Source organism: Arachis ipaensis, chromosome B3, assembly GCF_059453495.1.
Source record: "Arachis ipaensis isolate K30076 ecotype BB chromosome B3, ASM5945349v1, whole genome shotgun sequence".
NCBI lineage: Eukaryota > Viridiplantae > Streptophyta > Magnoliopsida > Fabales > Fabaceae > Arachis > Arachis ipaensis.
The window spans coordinates 100,568,690-100,590,159 of NC_142438.1; the positions used below are offsets into that span (position 1 = coordinate 100,568,690).

The following is a 21,470-nucleotide window of genomic DNA, read 5'->3' on the forward strand; positions in this document are numbered from 1 at the left end:
AACTTTGGATCCTATCAAGTATGATCTAAACTTATCAAATGCATAAACTATAGCTAGCAACTCCTTCTCTGTTGTGGTGTAATTTTTTTGGGCCTCATTCAACACTTTACTTGCATAGTATATGACATGATGTAAGTTTCCCTTCTTTTGCCCAAGTACAGCACCAATTGCAAGGTCACTTGCATCACACATGAGTTCAAAAGGTAACTCCCAATCTGGAGGTGTGATGATTGGTGCTGTTGTGAGTCTGTTTTTCAAAGTTTTAAAGGCATGCTGGCAGTTTTCATCAAAGACAAAAGGGTTATCAAGCACTAACAGATTACTCAAAGGTTTGGCTATTTTTGAAAAATCCTTGATAAACCTTCTGTAGAATCCAGCATGCCCCAAGAAACTTCTAACAGATTTCACATTAATTGGTGGAGGGAGTTTTTCTATGATTTCAACCTTTGCCTTATCAACCTCTATCCCTTTTCTTGAAACTTTATGGCCAAGAACAATCCCTTCGGGTACCATGAAATGGCATTTCTCCCAGTTCAAAACTAAATTAGTTTCTTGGCACCGTTTCAAAACAAAGGTTAAATGGTTTAGGCAAGCATTGAAATTATCACCAAAAACAGAGAAATCGTCCATGAAGACCTCTAAAAATTTCTCGACCATATCAGAGAAAATGGAGAGCATACACCTTTGAAATGTGGCTGGGGTGTTGCAAAGCCCAAAGGGCATCTTCCTGTATGCAAAGACTCCAAATGGACATGTAAAGGCAGTCTTCTCTTGGTCCTTGGGATCTACCACGATTTGATTGTACCCAAAATATCCGTCCAAAAAGCAATAATAGGCATGGCCGGCCAACCTTTCCAGCATCTGATCAATGAAGGGGAGAGGGAAATGGTCCTTCCTGGTGGCATCATTCAATCTTCTATAGTCTATGCACATCCTCCACCCAGTCACTGTTCTAGTAGGGCTCAACTCATTCTTCTCATTAGTGATGACCGTCATTCCTCCTTTCTTTGGTACAACTTGAACCGGGCTTACCCATGGACTGTCAGATATTGGGAAGATTATCCCTGCATTCCACAACTTCATTACTTCCTTCTGGACAACTTCCTTCATTGTGGGATTTAGCCTTCTTTGTGGTTGAACCACTGGTTTGGAATTATCTTCCAAGAGGATCTTATGCATACATACTGCAGGGCTGATTCCCTTCAGGTCGTCAATAGTCCATCCTAAAGCATCTTTGTGAGCTTTGAGTACATCAAGGAGTTCTCCTTCTTCCTTCTTTGTCAGGGATGAATTAATGATCACCGGGAAGCTCTCCGATGTGCCAAGGAATGCATATTTGAGATGGTTGGGTCATGGTTTCAGTTCTTGTTTTCGTACTTCTTCCTTCTTGTCTTGTTTTTCATCTTGCTCAATAGAAGTCTCAGCTACTTGTTCCTCTGTTGCCCCTTGATTTCCTTCTTGCTCTTGAGGACTTTCTTCCAGCATTTCTTCCACCAAACTCTCTATCATGTCCACTCTCACATAATCCTCTTGCTCGGGAATGTGTTGCATTGACTTGAAGACGTTTATGACCATTTGTTCATTGTGGACCCTGAAGATTATTTCTCCTTTTTCTACATCAATAGTGGCTCTTGCTGTGGCTAGAAATGGCCTTCCCAAAATGATTGAATTGTTTCCTTCCTCTTCAGTGTCCAAAATCACAAAATTGGCTGGGAAAATAAACTCCCCAACCTTCACCAACAGATTCTCCACAATTTCAGTGGGTGTTTTGATTGATCTGTCAGCCATGACCAATGACATCCTGGTGGGTTTAAGCTCTTCTATAGCAAGTTTTCTCATCATTGAGAGAGGCATTAAGTTGATGCTGGCACCAAGGTCACAGAGAGCTTTGTTGAGAATTATTCTGCCAATGGTGCATGAGACTACAAAGCTTCCTGGATCCTTGAGTTTTGGTGGAATGCCCCTTTGAATCAAAGCACTGCATTCCTCGGTGAGTAACACGGTTTCCTTCTCAAGCCAACTTCTTTTCTTGTTGATAAGCTCCTTCAAAAACTTGGCATACAGAGGCATTTGCTCAAGTGCTTCAGCCAAGGGAATATTGATTTCCAGCTTTTTGAAAGTCTCAAGGAACTTATGAAAATGTTGGTCCTTAGTTTCTTTGTTGAACCTCTGGGGATATGGCAGTGGAGGTGTGATGCTCTTTCCTATTTGCTGTTGTCCCTGAGTTACTTCTTTTGAACCGTGTGGTTGGTTGTCCTTCTCTTTGAGTTTCTCAATGCTCTTGTTTGGCATCATAACTTGATCCTTGGTTTCATCTGCCTTTGTTTGCTCCTCATCTTCTATTGGCCTTTTGCTGCTCTCTCCTTGCTTCTTTGTAGTGTCATTATTGCTCATCAATGTTCTCCCACTCCTTAATTGTATTGCCTTGCATTCTTCCTAAGGATTTGGAATTGTGTCACTCGGCAGAGAGCTTGAAGGTCTCTCAATAGAGATCTGCTTGGAGATTTGCCCCATCTGCCTCTCTAGGCTCTTTATGAAGGCTTCATGGTTCTTGGTTGTCATTTCCTGGTGTTTCAACATTTTATCCATCAAGGTCTCCAAGTTAGTGAGTCTTTGAGATTCAGGTGACACTTGAGGTGGGTTATGAGATGTGGGTGGTGGATGGTAGGCATTTTGGTTGGTGGGTTGGTTATTGGATTGGTACTGGTTGGGGTTGGGGTAGTTGTTTTGAGGTTTTCTGTAGGGGTTCTGGTTAGTTTGCTGCTGGTTGTGGTTATGGTTGCTTCTTGGGTTGTTTTGGTTTGAGTTCCTCTGCCATGATTGTTGGTTTTGGGTGTGATTATCTCCCCATCTGAGGTTTAGGTGGTTCTTCCAGGATGGATTGTATGTATCACCATACACTTCATTTGGTCCTTGGTTGTGCATATACTGTACTTGCTCTTGTTGTTGTTCTTCTTGAGTTTCTTCATTTTGCCCCCATGTGGATGATGGTTGGCTTGTGTTAACTGCTGCAACTTGGAGGCTATCAATCTTCTTGGCCATTTGCTCAAATTGTTGTTGAATTTGCTGCTGCATCATCTTGTTTTGAGCCAAGATTGAGTCCACTCCTTCTAGCTCCATTACTCCTCTCCTTTGTGATGGTTGGCGATTTCTTTGGTGAGCAAAGAAGTATTGATTGTTGGCCACCATGTCAATAAGATTTTGAGCTTCTTCTGCTGTTTTCATCAGTTGCAATGATCCTCCAGCTGAGTGGTCAAGTGATTCTTGAGCCTTTAGAGTGAGTCCTTCATAGAAGTTCTGTAGCTTGTCCCACTCAGTGAACATTTCTGGTGGACATTTCCTCAGCAGAGCCTTGTATCTCTCCCATGCTTCATACAAATTTTCATCATCCAATTGTGTGAATGTTTGCACCTCAATTTTCAGCCTGATGACTCTTTGAGGTGGATAGAATTTGGCTAGAAATTTAGTCACCAAATCATCCCAGCTAGTGATGCTTCCTTGAGGAAAAGTTTCAAGCCATTGTGCGGCCTTGTCCCTTAATGAGAATGGGAACAGCAGAAGCTTGTAGGTCTCAGGATTCACGCCATTGGACTTGAAAGTGTCACAAATTCTTAAGAAGGTAGATAGATGTTGATTTGGATCCTCCAATGGTCCTCCCCCAAACGAGCAGTTGTTTTGGACCAATGTAATGAGTTGTGGCTTCAATTCAAAGTTATTTGCATTGACATTAGGGGTGAGAATGCTGCTTCCACAATGTCTAGGATTTGCAAAGGTATAGGAGGCCAAAACTCTCCTCTGGGGTGGGTTGTTGTTGTTATTGTCTGCTCCACCAGGTGGATTGGTTGAATGTTCCTCCATATCTTGGAATTCTTCTTCTGATTCCTCTTCTCCAATAATATTTTTCCCTCTTTCAGCTCTTCTTAACCTCCTGAGAGTTCTTTCGTCTTGTTCATGAAAGGTGGGTGTGGTTCTTCTTGTACCTGACATACAAGCAGAACATAAGAAACACTCAAACCAGTGACACTTCAATCTACTGCTAGAATGAAGTTTTAGTTAGCTTAAGCAAAAATTCAAACAGTTAGTGGGTTAATTGAAAATTAAAGAAACAGGAAATAAAAATGCTAGATCTAGATCACCACCTCACTTAATCATTGTCAATCTAATCAATCCCCGGCAACGGCGCCAAAAACTTGATGTGCGGAAAATGATCCGACACAAAACTCACCGGCAAGTGCACCGGGTCGCATCAAGTAATAATAACTCACGGGAGTGAGGTCGATCCCACAGGGATTGAAGGATTGAGCAATTTTAGTTTAGTGGTTGATTTAGTCAAGCGAATCAAGATTTGGTTGAGTGATTTGTGATTTGCAGAATTTAGATTGCATGGAAAGTAAAAGGAATGGTTAAATTGCATTGAATTTAAAGAGAACTGAAATTTAAAGTGCTGAATCTTAAAGAACAAGAAATTAAATGGCAGAAACTTAGAACGCAAGAAATGTAAATTGCAGAATCTTAAAGTGCAAGAAATGTAAATGGCTTGAATTGTAAAGGGAATTGGGAATTGGATTTGCAGAAATTAAACAAGAAAAAGTAAAATTGCAACAAGCAGAGAAGTAAAGGATGACTTGAATTGAACCAGATCTTAAAAACAGAATTGTAAATGAGCATGAAAAGCATTAAACAGAGGATGTAAAATTGGAATTTAGATCTCAGGACCCAAGAGACTAGATAACCAAGTCTAGATCTCAATGCCTTCCTAGACCCAACAAGAACAATTGCAAAGGAAATGTAAATTGCAAAGAAAGTAGATGAAGAAGCAATTAACCGAAACTGAAATTCAATTAAGCAGAGAATTAAACAAGATTCCAAGGTGAGATTGAAACAGAAGTTCTTCAATTCTCCACCCAAGATCCGAAGCAAGAAAATTAAAGAGTGCTGGGCAAGAACAAGGAAGAAGAGAGATCAATTCTCCTCCCCAATTCTCTTGAATTAAAACAACAATGCTAGAATGTAAAATGAGCTCTCTACTAAGTGCACTAATCAAACCGAAAAGAAAAGCACTCTATCAAAACTAAAAGGGAAGCTCCCTTAAAAACTTAAATCCTATGCTATTTATACACTTTCTTCAAATGGTCTTCAAGCCTTCAATTGGGCCTTTGCTCTTGATGGAATTGGGTTGATAGAGGCCTTGGTTGATTGCTCTTGGAGTTTGGAGAAGAACCGAATTGAACCGGGTTTGGAATCATGAAAGCTTGAGTAAAAGTTTGAGTAAAAGTTTGAGGCAAACTTTTACTCCAACTTTCCACATCAGCCACCCTCTTTTGCTGATACCAACGTTGGGGCAAAAGTTTGGGGTCAAACTTTTGCTCCAACGTTGGCCTCCCCTTGCACACTCATGGCGCCAACGTTTGCCAAAAGGTTTGAGGCAAACATTGGCGCAAACTTTTTCTCTCTAGGGTGTTGATTTGTGATGCCAAAAGTTTGCCAAAAAGTTTGAGGCAAACTTTTGCTCCAGCTTTTTGCCCAAAAGGTTGCACAAAAGTTTGAGGCAAACTTTTGGTCCAGCTTTTTGCTCCCTGTTTCATTTTCACTTATTCCAAAAGTTTGAGCTAAAGTTTGAAGCAAACTTTTGCTCAAACTTTTTGTCCTCTCTTCCTCCTAGCCATTCCTCCTTACTTCAACCTTTCTTCAAGCTTTCTTCACCTATCATTAATCAACCAAACACATCAAAGCTATGCTCAAAATCATGAGATATTCATTCTTTCATAATATGTGACAATTATAGCATAAAACCTCATGAAATTGCATTAATTCATACATGGTTGATTAAATCAAAGGAAACATGAAAATCTACCCAATTGGCTTGCTATGGCTCAAGAAAGTGCATAATTCAATTGAAAACAAAAGAAAAAGGCTAGTGAAACTAGGCTAAGATGACTTGCCATCAAGTTAACTCATATCCAAACAAGGGAATCAGGTTGATGATGAATCAAAAATTGAAAGCTAAACATCAAAAATGCAGATTATGAACCAGAAAATCAAAAAGAATAAAAAAGCTTGCCCTGGTATTCATGAATTGGTTTGGTAAAAGCAGAGTAAAGCAGAGTTCAAAGTGCCAAAACCAAGACATGAATGGAAACAAAATAGTTTACAGAAAATTGGGCAGCATTCCGGCTAAAATTGGATGTTCCCAGAAAATAAACAGTAAGCAGGACAGTTCATATGAATTAAAACAAACTGCAATTAGATATAATTAGTGTGAACAAGAAAGAACATTTGCAATAGCAGCGTGAACAGTAAGAACAGCATATGAACAATACTAACATCACAGCAACAGCAGAATTGCAAAAATTATAAAACAAGAAGCACGAACAACGCAATTAATTAGGCCTAAATCCACTAACCACATCCTAGGCTACCTAACCACCTAGAATCCACTACAACATGCATATTTAACTAGCCTAATTATGAACATAAACAGAAAAATATGTAATTAATTGGGAATTGAAAGAAGGGTGGCATTCGGCGGAACCTGGTAGGCGGATAAATTAAAGTGGGGGCAAAGAGATGGCTGGGGAATGGTGGTGGTGGCAGCTGACGCGGTGGTTGAGGGTGGCGCGGCGGCGGTTGGCGCAGTGGTGTTGTCTGTTCGGAGGCAGGGGGTTCGGGTAATGGGGGTAGGGTAGGGGGTAATGGTGAAGAGGGAGGTTGGAAGAGAGGGGGTTTGCGGTGGTGACGGTGCGGTGGGCGGTGGTTGTCTGCGGTGGTGGCAGCGGTGGTTAAGGGAAGAAGAGAGAGAGAAAGAGAAGAAAGAGAGGGAAGGGTGAAGGGGGTGGCGCAGTGGCCGTGGGCTCTGGGTGGTCGACGGTAGGGCGGTGGTCGGTGGTGGTGGCTGGAAGTGGGTGGTGGTGGTTGTAGAGAAGAGAGAAAGGAGAAGGGGGTTGGGGGGGCGCGAATGGGTAGGGTTTCGCGTGGCTGGGGGGTTATCGAATTTGAATCCACGCGATCGCGTGGGGCACGCGGTCGCGTGGCTGGGGTGGAATGGGGGTTGACGCGATCGCGTGAGTGATGCGATCCTAGAGAATAGGAAAAAGAATGAATGACGCGGTCGCGTGAGGCATGCGACCGCGTCGCTGGAAATTGTGCTAAACGCGCAATTCTAACGTCGTTTCAGCGCAACTCTCTGTCTCCTTTGGAGTGTTGTGCAATCCACGCGATCGCGTCATGGACGCGACCGCGTGGATCGTTTTGTGCGAAATGCACAACAGCCACATGATTCCAGCCCAACTTTCTGGGCGCTGGATCCTTACGCTGATTTCCAGGTCACGGGGCCGCGTGAATGACGTGGACGCGTGGGGGGTTGTTTTTCACAACTGACGCGATCGCATGAGTGATGCGGTCACGTCGCACGCCTACTCTTTTTTTTTTATGCAGATATGCAATTATGCAGTATGCAATGCGAATGAATAATATTCAGGTTCAATTGAAAAGGAAAACAAAAATAAATAACATGGAATAAAACTAAATAAGAAACGACCATACCATGGTGGGTTGTCTCCCACCTAGCACTTTTAGTTAAAGTCCTTAAGTTGGACATTGGATGAGCTTCCTGTTATGGCGGCTTGCGCTTAAATTCGTCCAGAAATCTTCACCAATGTTTGGAATGCCAACAGCCTCCGGGGTCCCAAACTAGGCATGTAAAGCTTCTGAGTATCTTCAAGCAGATTGTCAGGCTCCCGGGGTGACGAATGTCAGAATAGATTCCAGGATCCCAAACTTTGCTTTTAAATCCGCCTTCGTCTTGATCTATATTTTTCCATCCGGGCGGTTTAGAAAGTAGATTTTCACCAAGATGACCAAACGTTTTCCGAGATCCATTCGATTGATCATGATGTCAATCCGTGCACTTCGAATTGAAGCGTGGAACCTTATTGAACCTTGTGCACCAGCTCTGAGTGCGAGCCATTTCCCTCTTACTCTTAAAGCCGCAGAGAGCTCTAAGCTGGCCATCTGTTTCAAGCAAACCATATTCAAGTGGGAAAATAAAGCTAAAGATTAAGGATTGTACCCACTTGAAGCTTGTATTGGGTGGTAATGGCCTTGGGATAGGTGTTTCCAGTTGTTCTGTAAGTTCTACTCCCTTGTGCTCTTCGGTGAATTTCTTCACTTCCTTGCATACTTCTTCAATTGCATCCATGTCCTGATCAAAGCCTTCTATGTCTTCCTCGTCACTTAAGTCATAAACGGGAGGTTGAGAAAAATCTACCTCCGCATCATCTTCGTATTCACTTGGGGAAGATTCTTCGATCTCAGAGAATTCACTTGCTGATGCAAGTTCATTACTGGGAGAACTTGACTTGAGATTATCATCATCAAAGAAACTTGCTTCTTGGATTATTCTGTCTAGTTCTAAATAAAAAACTTGCTTTGGGAGTTGTGCACTATCCTCCTTAGCATCAATTGTAACGTTTTTGATAGAATTCTCTATAACTCTGGATTCCCATGGAAGTTCAGCGCCTCCTAAGTCTTCAACCAACTCTTCTTCATTTACAATGACAGCTTCCTCTACTTGTTCCAGTACGAAGTCATGCCCTGTTCTGTCCACTGGAGTTTTAGTATCTCCTTCATACTACGCTCTTCATTAGATTGTCCACATAGGGCTGTGGGAGGTCCTTGAATGTTCGAACGTCTAGAAGATAATTGACTTATAGCTTGCTCCAGTTGATGAAGGGTTGTTTGTAGTTGATCTACTGTTTCCTTGAGGTGAACCTCTGATTCTCGGAGTGATGAATTTGGACGTGGTACATGGGAAAGTGGTGGTGTTTGGGAGTAATTGGATTGGAATTGAGGTAAATGAGGATCATATTGTGGTGAATGGTGAAAAGGAGCTTGTGAGTGTGGTGGTTCGAAGTTACGTTGAGAGGATGGTCTATAAGCACAGGGTGGGGCTTGTTGGTAACTACAAGGTTGTCCACCATGTCTATTGGCTTGGTATGCATTGTAGAATGGTCTTTGTCCATGATATCTTGGAGGGTGTTGTTGACTAAAGGGTTGATCAGATCCTCTTGGCTCCATCCATCTTTTATTGCTCTGACCTTGATGCATGTTCCTATTATAACTTTCACTCCTTTCAACAATATTAGAACCAAACTCAAAGTGAGAGGGGTGAGAATTCATAGTAGCGAATGGAAATAAAAAGGGGAAAATAAAGACAAATAAACAAGTGAAAGAAAAATATTTACAATAACCAATAATAAGGCACACGATTGCAGTTCCCTGGCAACGGCGCCATTTTGAAGGAACTGAAGATTGATGGTTTAGAGGTTATAGTAAACTCTCGTTGCAAATATAGTTACTAAACCAAGCAATCAACCTTTCTTACAAATGTTTGGTTGTCACAAGTAACAAACCCCTTTAAAATTGATAACCGAAGTATTTAAACCTCGGGTCATCTTCTCAAGGAACTGCAGGGAAGTATGTTCTTATTACTGGTTATGAAGATTGTAAATTGGGATTTTGAAGATGAGGAACAAGTAATTTAAATTGTAATTAAAATAAGTAAAAGACTGTAAAATAAATAAATAACTGTAAAACACACTTTTGGCAAGGTATGAGAAATTGGAAGTCCTATCCTAGTTATCCTTATCAATGATGATGAAAATTGAATCTTAATTCCACTTAGTTAACCTTTACTAGATGAAGGGAAGGTCAAGTGACTAATTAGATTGATCTTCAAATCCTAGTTAATTCCTAGAAAAAGATTGGGATTATTGAAGTTCAATTCAATTAGCAAAGATAACAATTATCGATCACGTTGAGTTTGATAACTCCTGAGTTACTGATTTCTTAACCAAGGCCAAAAGGGAAAAAGTAAATCTACTGGAATAAAAATGTCTTCAGATTAGAAGCAACAGTAACATAAATAAAAGAGAGCAATAATAAACTGAAATACCTCAAATAACATTAATTCAAAGAATAATCTGTAACATAGAAGAATTCATAAACCAAATTGAGAAGATAAATAAAAAGGAATGTTGAACCTGATAGAAAGAGATAATCCTGAAAGCAAAAGAAATCCTAATTCTAAATCCTAAAAGAGAGAGGAGAGAACCTCTCGCTCAAAACTACATCTAATTCATGAATACTAACTAATTGGAGACTCTCCTTTGAATGGATGCATTCCCCACTTCATAACCTCTGATCTGTGCCTTCTGGACTTGGATTTGGGCCAAAAAGGGCTTCAGAAATCACTGGGAGCATTTTCTGTAGTTTCTGGTGCGTGGCCTCTGTCACGCGTCCGCGTGGGTCATGCGGTCGCGTCAATTGGAGTTTTCCTTGTCACGCGGTCGCTTCAGTCATGCGTCCGCGTCATATGCGTTTCGCTTATGGCGCGCGATCGCGTCAATCACGTGGTTGCGTCACTGCTATTTCGCGTTGGCATGCGGCCGCGTCGTCCATGCGATCGCGTCACTGCCAGTTTCTTCAAAAACTCCATTTTGTGCTTTCCTTCTATTTTTGTATGTTCTCTTTCCATCCTTTAAGTCATTCCTACCTTAGAAGATCTGAAACTACAACACACGAATCACGGCATCGAATGGAAGTAAAGGGTAATTAAAAATAATTATTTTTAAAGCATAGGAAACATGTTTTTCACATACATCACATAATAAGGAAGGGAAAGTAAAACCATGCAATTAACATGAATAAGTGGGTGAAGGATTGAATAAATCACTCAAATTGAGCACAATATATATCATAAAATATGGGTTTATCAGTGTCCTTCCTTGCTGCATTAGCATAGAACTCCCTAACCATATTGACATTGATTTTTGTGATTGGATTGATGAGGGTCTCCCATCTTCTATTCCTGATCTTTTCTCTAATCTCTCGACCTTATTCCCAGGAAGGAAGAATGAAACTTCTGCAAGTATTTTCTTGTTTTTCATCCATTCATGGTGTACTTCATGGAAAGATGATTTGAATCTCCATTTATCATAGGGGACTTCCTTCTCTTCCTCGACCGGTTCCTTCCCCCTCCTTCTCTTGAAGCTTGATGAAGTCGCCATAGATGTCTTGAAGGTGGCCGAACAGAAGATATAGAATGCAGGAGATTATAGTGTAAGATGAGAGTGTAACTTGCAGGTAAGGCAAAGTGTATGGCTAAAGGGAACAAGAAGTGGTATGAATAAGAAGGAGCACGGTTATGGCTTGAAATAAAGGAGATTGCAAGAAGTGGACTATGTGGCATGGATTGTGAAACTCGGTCATGTGGAGCTCCCTCTTATAGCAAGACTTAATGCAAAATGAATGGTGGGGATGCACTTGTGATGGTGAAAATGGATGGTATGCATGTAGTATGGAGTAAAGACGAGGATCGTCTTTTCATTGGGGGTAAGTTTGGTCATTAAAGGTGGCACACTAACCACCCAATGTGCAAAAATTTTCTTCCCAAGGTACTCTTCCAAGGACATATGACTTCCCTTTTCAGTATTAAAGTAGCCGTACCACTTCCTTGAATTGTCTTCTCCATCAATCTCTTTTTCCATGTACCTATTCATCATAACAAGACAAAATATCAACACCCCACACTTGGCGGCAAAAATAGTAAAGGTGTTAACTAAAATTTAAAAATTTTGAAAAAGTGGTTAAGTGTTTCTTATGGACCAATGCTAGCCGTGACTTCAATATGTATGTGTACACTCTTGGTGGACACCAAACTTAGTGCTTAGCAATGTAGTTTTAAAAAAATTAAGTCACTTCCTAGAATGCATATCTCATGAATTTTGTGCATCATATTAGGTAAGTTTACACTAAATATTGTTGTCCACTAAGTAATGTTATTGAAAGCTCAACAAAATTCTTGTCAGCTTTGATTAAATCATCATAAGAAACACTTTATTCTCTGAATTTTAACATGAAATAAAAAATGTAAAACATGGTTATACTTTCATGAAATTCAAGATTTTAAGACAAATTGACTCTCTTCAATTGCCAACATAGCATGTATGTCATGCTCACTCACTGTTTGGCCATATACTTCAAGAAAGTGCTGCAGTATATGTCCTAAGATGGCTACATGATCTTGATGTTTTCAGACCATCTTGGGATGCCTTTAGGCACACCAAACTTAGAGATGAGCCATGTGCTTCAAAAAGTTGTAAATGTCAAATTTGTCCGTGAGAACTTGAATTCATGTTAGAAAACCAGTGATTATTCATCTCAAAGCAATAGAAGCAAGGAAACTAAATCATGGGCTGCCTCCCATGGAGCGCTTCTTTAGCGTCATTAGCTTGACGGTTAATCTCTGTCACGAGGGATTGTAGTGTCTAAGGTCCTCTCCTCTCACTGTGAAACTGTCTCCATTTGAGTCCTTGATAATTTCCATATGCTCCAATGATAGCACCTTTCTGATTGTGAACACTTGAGGTAACTGGGATGGAATAGTAGGGAGATGAGGTGGGATCAGTGGATGGTGGATTGATATCACCTTGTCCCCAGGAAAAAAACCTTTTGTAGGGATTTTCTTGTTTATCCATCCCCTTGGTAGTTTCTTCCCAACTCTTTTCCCTTCTTCAGGTATTATCCCAGTGACTCTTGTGTTAGGGATGCCCTTGTCAGCTGCTTTTTCTTATTCCTATGACTTTAACTCTTCCTTGAGCTTCCTTGGTTGTTGTATCTCCTGAGCTTCTTGTTTGTCCATCAAGGAGGTCTTTAGAAACTTTGCCTGTTGTTCATTGATAGTTTCTTCCAGGTACATTTTGCTATGCTCATCCTTCAATTCTTTAGGTTCTGGCTCAGATTCAGGTGTAGGATTGAAAACATGGAAGGTGAGTTGTTCATCATGTATCCTCAATATCAACTCCCCTTGTTCAACATCTATAAGCACTCGAGCAGTTGCTAAGAATGGTCTCCCCAGAATGATGGGGTGGAGGTAGCTTTCTTCCATCTCAAGAACCACAAAGTCTGTGGGAAGAAAGTACTTTCCAACCTTTACCAGTACATTTTCCACTACTCCTACTGCTCATTTTTGAGTCTTGTCGGCCAGCTGAAGGATTACATCTGTGGGTCTTAGCTCATTGATTTGCAACTTCCTCATGAGAGATAGAGGCATGAGATTTATGCTTGCTCCGATATCACAGAGTCCTCTATCAATCTTTGTATCCCTTATAGCACAAGGAATGTAAAAACTACCAAGATCATTTTTTCTTTGTGGGCAAATCCTTCTGGTTGAGGGCACTATATTCCTTGTTCATTACCACTATTTGTCCTCCTTTCAAAGTGCTCTTCTTAGCTAGTAACTCCTTCATGCACTTGATGTATGTGGGCATCTATTGGAGGACTTCGAGGAAAATAATGTTGATATAAAGTGACTTGAATATATCCAAGAATCTAGTGTATGTTTTCTCCTTCTCACCACCCACTGAGCCTTTGAGGGTATGGTGCTTTTGGCACATAAGGTTCCAACACTTCCTTCTCTTTTGGTTCCTTCCCTTGTGCAGGATCAGTCCTTTGTTTCTTGTTCTTTCTTCTTCAAGTTTTTCTGGGAATTTCTTTAGCTGTGTTCTGTTGGCTTGCTATTGTCTTCTTCCAAGGTTTCTTTATTTGTAAGAGTGTTTGCCTTGCATTCCTCCCACCTTACATTCTTAGTTTTTCCTCTCGGATTCTTCTCTGTGTCACTTAGGAAGCTATCAGTGGGCTTAGGAATTTGCTGAGACAAATATCCTACTTGTGATTCCAGTCTCTTGATGGTGTCTCCCTGATTTTTCATGCTGAATCTTACTTCCTTTTTGAATTTCTTGTTCTCTTCAGACTCTTTGCAGAGATGTACAAGCATAGCTTCAATACTAGATAGCTTATCATCAAATGGTGGGTTGAGATTTTGATGTTGAGGCTGTTTATTTTAGGTTTGGTATGGTGGCTGGGAGTAAGTGTCTTGTGAGGCTTGGTATGATCTTTGATTGGGTTGATGGTACATTGAATTATTGTAATGATTGGAGTTGTGAGATCTTTGGTCTTGGCTCTGGTTTTGTTGATTTTTCCACCCAAAGTTTGGGTGGTTCTTCCAGTCAGGATTGTAAGTTTTGGAGTATGGGTCATGGGGTTGTCTTGATGAATTCCAATGTAGTTAACCTACTCCCAATCTCCTCCTTCTTCTACATTGAACTCCTCTTGGGTTGTTACTGGTTGAGTATTAATTGCTACAACTTGGTTCTTCTCCATCTGCTTGGTTAGATCAGCTAGTTGCTTAGCAATCATCTTATTCTGAGCCATAATTACGTCCATGTTGTTCAACTCCATCACTCCTCTATTGTTATTTCTTTCAGAGGCATAGAAATACTCATTATTAGCCATTGTCTCAATGACATCAATAGCCTCTTCAATGGTCTTCTTGTTAAGAGAACCTCCAAAGGAGTGATCCAGAGCCTTTTTCGACTCATATGATAGCCCTTCATAGAAGATATGCAGTTGCACCCACTCATTGAACATATCCGGGGGACACTTCCTTGTCAAATCTTTATACCTTTCCCATGCTTCATACAAGGTCTCCCCATCTTGTTGTCTGAATGTCAAGACTTCTGCTCTCAGCCTATTGACTCTTTGTGGAGGATAGAACCTTGCCAAGAATTTGTTGACTACATCTTTCCAAGTTGTGAGGCTCTCTTTAGGAAATGATTCTAGCCACTTAGATGCCTTGTCCCTGAGAGAGAATGGGAACAAGAGTAGTCTATAAGTGTCTAGATGAACTCCATTTGACTTTACAACATCACAAATTCTTAGAAATATAGAGAGATGCTGATTAGGGTCTTCTTGGGCACTTCCTCCGAATGAACAATTGTTTTGGACGAGAGTAATGAGCTGTGGCTTCAATTCGAAGTTATTGGCATGAATTGTTGGTTTGAGAATACTACTCCCACAATTTCTATGATTGGGGTTGATGTAGGACCCTAGCACTCTTCTCTCTTGTGGAGCATGATTAGCTACACCTTCTCCAGCATGGTTATGTACCTCTTCCTCCATAGCAAGATTTAGATCCTCTTCTAACTCTTCTTCTCCAACCACTCCCTTGCCTCTTGCTTCTCTCCTTAATCTAAGGAAGGTCCTCTCAGGTTCACTATCAAAAGAGGTTGAAGCTCCTCTTCTACCTGTCATGCACTCAGCAAACACAGGCAAACAGCAAGTGGGAAATTCACAGTTGAAATTTGTGATTAGAGCAATTAATCAAACAGTTAGTGGAGTCAGTGAATTACTTGAGCTGGAAAGTAAAAGAACAAAGAAAAATGACTGAAAGTGCAAAAAGAATTAACTGTAAACAATACAAAAAAAAAAGAAGAAAAAGTACTCAATCTAGTTATCCTCCAATCTAATAATTGTTAATACAAAACTAATCCCTGGCAACGGCACCATAAACTTGATGCACGAAAATTTGCCTCTAAACGAATTTCCACCGGCAAGTCAATCGGATTGTCGTCAAGTAAAAACTCACTATAAAGTGAGGTCAAATCCCACAGGGATTAGTTGTTTGATCAATGTTAATTGGAGAATTGTCCTAGTTGAACTGAATCAAATTTGAATTAGGATGTGCATGAAATTAAATGGGGGAAAAGTAAATTGCAAAGAATATAAAAGGCGGAATGTAAATTGCAAGATGTAAAGAACAGAAACTTAAATTACAAGAAATTAAATGGGAGTTGGGATTAAGCATCAAATTAAAAGAACAGAATGTAAAAGAATGGGTAGATCAGAAAGGGGAAAGCTCATTGGGATCAGGAGATGTCATAATTCTCCGGATCAAGTTCATTTTCATCTCTTCCTCAATCAATGCATTCATTGATCTCCTTGGCAATCTTAGGTGATTGGATCCCAATTCCTTGGCAATCCAATCTCTCTAAGCATGAACAATTGCCCAATTCCTTGATTTAAGTATTCATGGGAAGAGATGATGTATGGCCACTGATTATACCACACACATTCATAGATAAAAGTATTGGTATGATTACATGTCACGATATCCATCCAAACCCCAACCTAATCCTAATGTGAGAAAGAATTCAAGCATGATTTTGTGATTTCACTTCCAAGCTTATCACAGAACCCAATTACATTCAATTTCTTTCCCAAGACAATTGAATGATTAAATGAATAACGAATCCTTTCTAGGTAGATCAAGGGAAAAGATAGAAGAAGAAGTATGAAAACTAATATTCATCCATTGAATTACACAGAGCTCTCTAACCCAATGAAAGGGGTTTAGTTGTTTATAGCTCTAAAAATAGAAAATGGAATTGAAAAGTACATTGCAGAATGAAAAGTATAGATAAAGTAAATTTGGCAGAGTTTTAGCACTTCATGTGTAAGGCCCCCCTTTCTAACTAAAACTCTAATCTATTTATACACTTTATTCTTTCGGTCTTTAAGTACTTGGACTGAGCCCTTTGCCCTCTGTTGAAGCTAGTTAGAAGTGGCCTTTAGTGAAGTTGATGAGGACGTTTAAAAGTTAAAGTTCATACTCTTGCCAGGTGCCTTTTATATTGAAATTGGGTTGACGTTGGAGTTTACGTTGGAGTTCAACGTTTGAGCTCAAACGTTGGGTCAAACGTTGCTAATTGAGGCTAGGACGTTGGCCTTGGCATTTGACCCAACGTTGGACCTAACGTTGGAGTCCAACTTTTGCTCATCCACGCGTACGCGTGCCCTACGCGTACACGCCGATTTGCAAAAATCGCTCGTCCACGCGTATGCGTGACCCATGCATACACGTCACTTCAAAAATTTCCTTAGAATTTGTCGAGCACGTTGGACTCAATGTTGGATCCAACGTTAGACAACCAACGTCTGCCAATCCACGCATACGTGTGACCTCCACATGCGCGTTGATTGGCCAAAATGCACACCCACGCCCACGCGTACGCATGACCCACGCGTAAGCGTCGTTGCACATTTTTCCAATCTCCAAAACTTGAAAACCATCGCATACATTGGAGGTAACGTTGGACCCCAACGTTGCCTCCAACGTTGGCACCTTTTTTCACCTCAACATTGCACCCAAAGTTGGAGTCCAACTTTGGCTCCAACGTTGGTCCTTGAATTGAAGTTGGAGGCAAAGTTGGAGTCCAACTTTGGCTCCAACTTTGCACCCTTCTTAGACAACGTTTGAGGTAGCGTTTGAGGTCCAACTTTGGGCTCAAACGTTGCCTTCTTGCTTATAGTTTGAGGAAAAGTTGAAATCCAACTTTGGCTCTAACTTTGCATCCCCTTCTTGGCCAACGTTTGAGGTAAAGTTGGAGTCCAACTTTGGCTCCAACTTTACACCTCTTTGAGTATGGGTGTTGGACCTAACGTTGGAGCACCAACTTTAGCTCCAACATTGGTCTCCATTTCTTCTTCATCAACGTTTGAGGCAACGTTGGAGCACTAACTTTGGCTCCAACGTTGCTTCCTTTTGCTTCCTTCCTTGGCCCTTTTGTTGCTTGTTTTCTCTTCCTCCCTTGGCTTCCTTTTCACCTATCATCAATCAAACATTTGCATCAAAGTTTGCTATAATCATAAGATATTTGCATCATTCAATTACCAAGCCAAAATTGCATAAAATCTTGTGAAGGCACATAAATAACCAAGTTTAATTGAATCAAGGGATGCATTAAGTTCTTATCTAAATGCTTACTTATAGCTCAAGAAAGTGTATAAAACCTAATAGAAACAAGAGAAAAAGGCTTGTGAAACTAGCCTAAGATGCCTTGGCATCAGTTGCCTCCCAACAAGCGCTCTTTTAATGTCACTATCTGGACATTTTCTCCATTAAGTGAGTTGATACTTCATCTTGGAGCCTTCTCCCATATTGCCCAGGTAGTGTTTGAGCCTTTGTTCATTCATAGTAAAGGTCTGCTTGGATCTTTCTTCCATAATTTCTATGTTTACATAAGGTGAGACTTTGGTGACAAGAAAATGTCCTGACCATCTGGACTTTAGCTTTCCAGGAAATAGCTTTAACTTGGAGTTGTAGAGGAGCACTCTTTGTCCTTCTTCAAAGCTTATTGGTACCAACTTGAGGTCATGTCTCTCCTTTGCCTTTTCCTTATAAATTTTTGCATTTTCATAGGCTCTGGATTTGAATTCTTCCAATTTTTGCAGTTGCAAAAGCCTCCTTTCACCAGCAGCATTGTTATCAAAGTTTAGTAGTTTGAGGGCCCAGAATGCTTTGTGTTCAAGCTCCAATGGTAGATGACAAGCCTTTTCATACACAAATTGATATGGTAACATCCCAGTTGGTGTCTTGAAGGCTGTCCTATATGCCCAAAGAGCATCATCCAACTTCTTTGACCAGTCTTTTCTATGATTCTTTTTAGCTCTCTGTTGGATAGCTCTGTTTGCCCACTTATTTGGGGGTGATAAGGTGTGGCAACCTTATGCTTTACTCCATATCTCATGAGGAGATTCTCTAATGGTCTGTTACAAAAATGGCTTCCTCAATCACTGATAAGAGCTCTAGGCACCCCAAATCGGCTGAAAATGTTATTTTTGAGAAAATTCATTACCACCTTATTATCATTTATTGGAGTTGCAATGGCTTCTACCCATTTTGATACATAGTCCACTGCCACCAAGATATATTTATTTGAGTATGAGGTTGGAAATGGTCCCATAAAATCAATCCCCCATACATCAAATAATTCAAGCTCTAAAATGAATTGTTGTGGCATTTCATTTCTTTTGGGTAGGTTCCTTGCTCTTTGGCATTCATTGCAGTACTGTACCAGTTCTTTTGCATCATTGAAGATAGTTGGCCAAAAGAATCCACACTGTAGTACTTTGGTTGTAGTCTTTTCTCCTCTAAAGTGTCCTCCATAGCAAGAACCATGACAATTCCATAAGACTTCCCATCCTTCTTCTTCTGAAATGCATCTTCTAAGTATTCCATCTGCACATTTCTTGAAAAGGTATGGTTCACCCCAAATTAAATACTTACCATCATTAATAAGCTTCCTCTTTTGATGTTTGTTGAATTCTGGAGGTACTTCCCCAGTGGCTTTAAAATTTGCAATGTCTGCGAACTATGGTGCCTTTTAGACCAACATCAGTTGCTCATCAGGAAAACATTCATTTACATTCAGGCTATGTGTGTTTCCTTTATCACAAGGAATCCTTGACAGATGATCTGCTACCTTGTTCTTCACTTCTTTCTTATCTTTAATCTCAATGTTGAACGCCTTCAGCAACAAGATCCACCTTATCAACCTTGGTTTTGATTCTTGCTTGGCAAGTAAATATTTTAATGCTGCATGATCAGTGAAACCAATCACTTTGGATCCAATGAGATATGTTCTAAATTTATCAAATGCAAACACTATTGCCAGTAGTTCCTTTTCAGTGGTTGTGTATTTCCTTTGGGTTTCATTTAGGATTTTGCTGGCATAGTATATAACATGCACTAAATTTTCTTTCCTCTGTCCTAACACTGCCCCAATAGCAAGGTCTGATGCATCACACATCAACTCGAAAGGCAAATCCCAATCAGGTAGTGCAATGATAGGTGCTGAGGAAAGTTTTCTTTTCAGAGTTTCAAAAGCCAGCATGCATTTTTGATCAAATACAAAAAGTGCATCAGAGATAAGTAAGTTACTCAAGGGTTTGGCAATTTTCGAAAAGTCTCTGATAAACCTTCTGTAAAATCCAACATGTCCTAGGAAACTCCTAATTGCCTTGACATTACTAGGTAGAGGTAATTTCTCAATTAATTCTACCTTAGCTTTGTCTACCTCTATGCTTTTGTTAGAGATTTTATGACCAAGGACTATTCCTTCTATCACCATAAAATGACATTTCTCCCAGTTTAAAACTAGGTTAGTCTCTTGGCATCTCTTTAGCACCAAGGCAAGGTGATGTAGGCAATTAGGGAAAGAATCCCCAAATACTGAAAAGTCGTCCATAAAGACTTCAATGAATTTTTCAATCATGTCTGAAAAGATAGACAGCATGCATCTTTGGAAAGTAGCAGGTGCATTACACAATCCAAATGGCATGCGTCTATAAGCAAATACTCCATATGGACAAGTGAAGGATGTTTTCTCCTGGTCTCTTGGGTCAACTACTATCTGATTGTATCCTGAATCGCCATCCAAGAAGCAATAATATGCATGCCCTGCAAGCCTTTCTAGCATATGATCCATGAAAGGGAGGGGGAAGTGGTCTTTTCTTGTGGCCTCATTAAGCTTTCTGTAGTCGATACACATCCTCCATCTATGACAGTTCTTGTAGGGATGAGTTCATTCCTTTTATTGGGCACTACAGTGATGCCTCCCTTCTTGGGAACCACTTGGACGGGGCTCACTGATAGTGAGATTTTTATGTCAGTTCGGAATCGATCAAAACAAGAATCAATTCGTTGGTAGCATAGTCTGAACCAACAATGAATTTACAAGATCAAATATTAAATCCAATACAAAATAACCAAGAGTATTGATAAACCCCATATTTAGGGTTTATCTTGTATTGATTTTAGGGGAATTTTATCATCTTTTTCCACATTTATCCAATGAAATAGCATGGTTTTGTAAATTCTCCTTTAATTGTGCTTTAGAGTGAAAACATGCTTTTTAGGTCCTTAATTGTTTAATCTTAACTTACCTTTGATTCCATTAAATGCCTTGATATATTTGTTAAGTGATTTCAGATTTAGGAGGCAAAGATTAAATCAAGGGAATGAAGGAAAAGCATGTAAAAATGGAGAACTCATGAAGAAATGAAGGAATCGCAAAAGCTGTCAAGCCGACCTCTTTGCACTTAAATGACCATAACTTGAGTTACAGAGGTCCAAATGATGCGGTTCCAGTTGCGTTGGAAAGCTAACATCCGGGGCTTCGAAATGATATAAGATTTGTCATAGTTTCTTTTGCGCACAGTGCGCGGACGCGCCGATGGTGGCACATGCTTCACTTAATGCAACTCGTGGCCAGCGATTTTAGAAGTCTTGTGGGCCCAATCCAACTCATTTCTGATGCTATTTAAGCCAAGGATTAAAGGGAAATCAACATACTTTAGATACTTTTGATTATTAGTTTAGTTTAGGTTGTTTTAGAGAGAGAAGCTCTCACTTCTCTCTAGGATTAGAATTAGGATTAGGTTTTAGATCTTGATTAGAATTCCTTAGATCTATGTTTAATTCATGCTTTGATTTATTTTTCCTTTACAATTTCTAGTTTCTCTTCTTCTCCTCTCTCTAATTTTGTATTTCATTCTTGTGATTCTCTACTTTTATGTTCATGCACTTTTGTTTCTTCTATTTTCATTTCAATGCAATTTAGGTTTTCATGTTCCTTTATTGTTCATTTGATTTGTTGTTGTTTAATTTCTTGCAATTGAGTAGTGTAGATTTACTTTTCTTGCACTTTTTACTATGCTTTCCTTTTATACCTTCTAAGTGTTTGATAAAATGCTTGGTTGGATTTTAGAGTAGATTTTAGTGCTCTTGGCTT

The 21,470-nt window shown here is 40.1% G+C and overlaps 1 protein-coding gene and 1 pseudogene across 1 annotated transcript; one reads left to right on the plus strand and one right to left on the minus strand.

The window, feature by feature from the left end:
• Window positions 1-14,130: 14,130 nt before the first annotated feature.
• On the minus strand, window positions 14,131-15,150 carry LOC148571772 (uncharacterized). The gene has a single exon (XM_088507319.1). It carries the CDS (start codon window positions 15,148-15,150, stop codon window positions 14,131-14,133), a length of 1,020 nt encoding a protein of 339 aa, XP_088363445.1.
• On the plus strand, window positions 14,488-14,589 carry LOC148571773 (small nucleolar RNA R71; annotated as a pseudogene).
• Window positions 15,151-21,470: the final 6,320 nt, after the last annotated feature.

Excerpts from the sequence above, each read along its gene's own strand:
- LOC148571772 (XM_088507319.1), bottom strand. The coding sequence starts at position 15,150 with ATGACAGGTAGAAGAGGAGCTTCAACCTCTTTTGATAGTGAACCTGAG.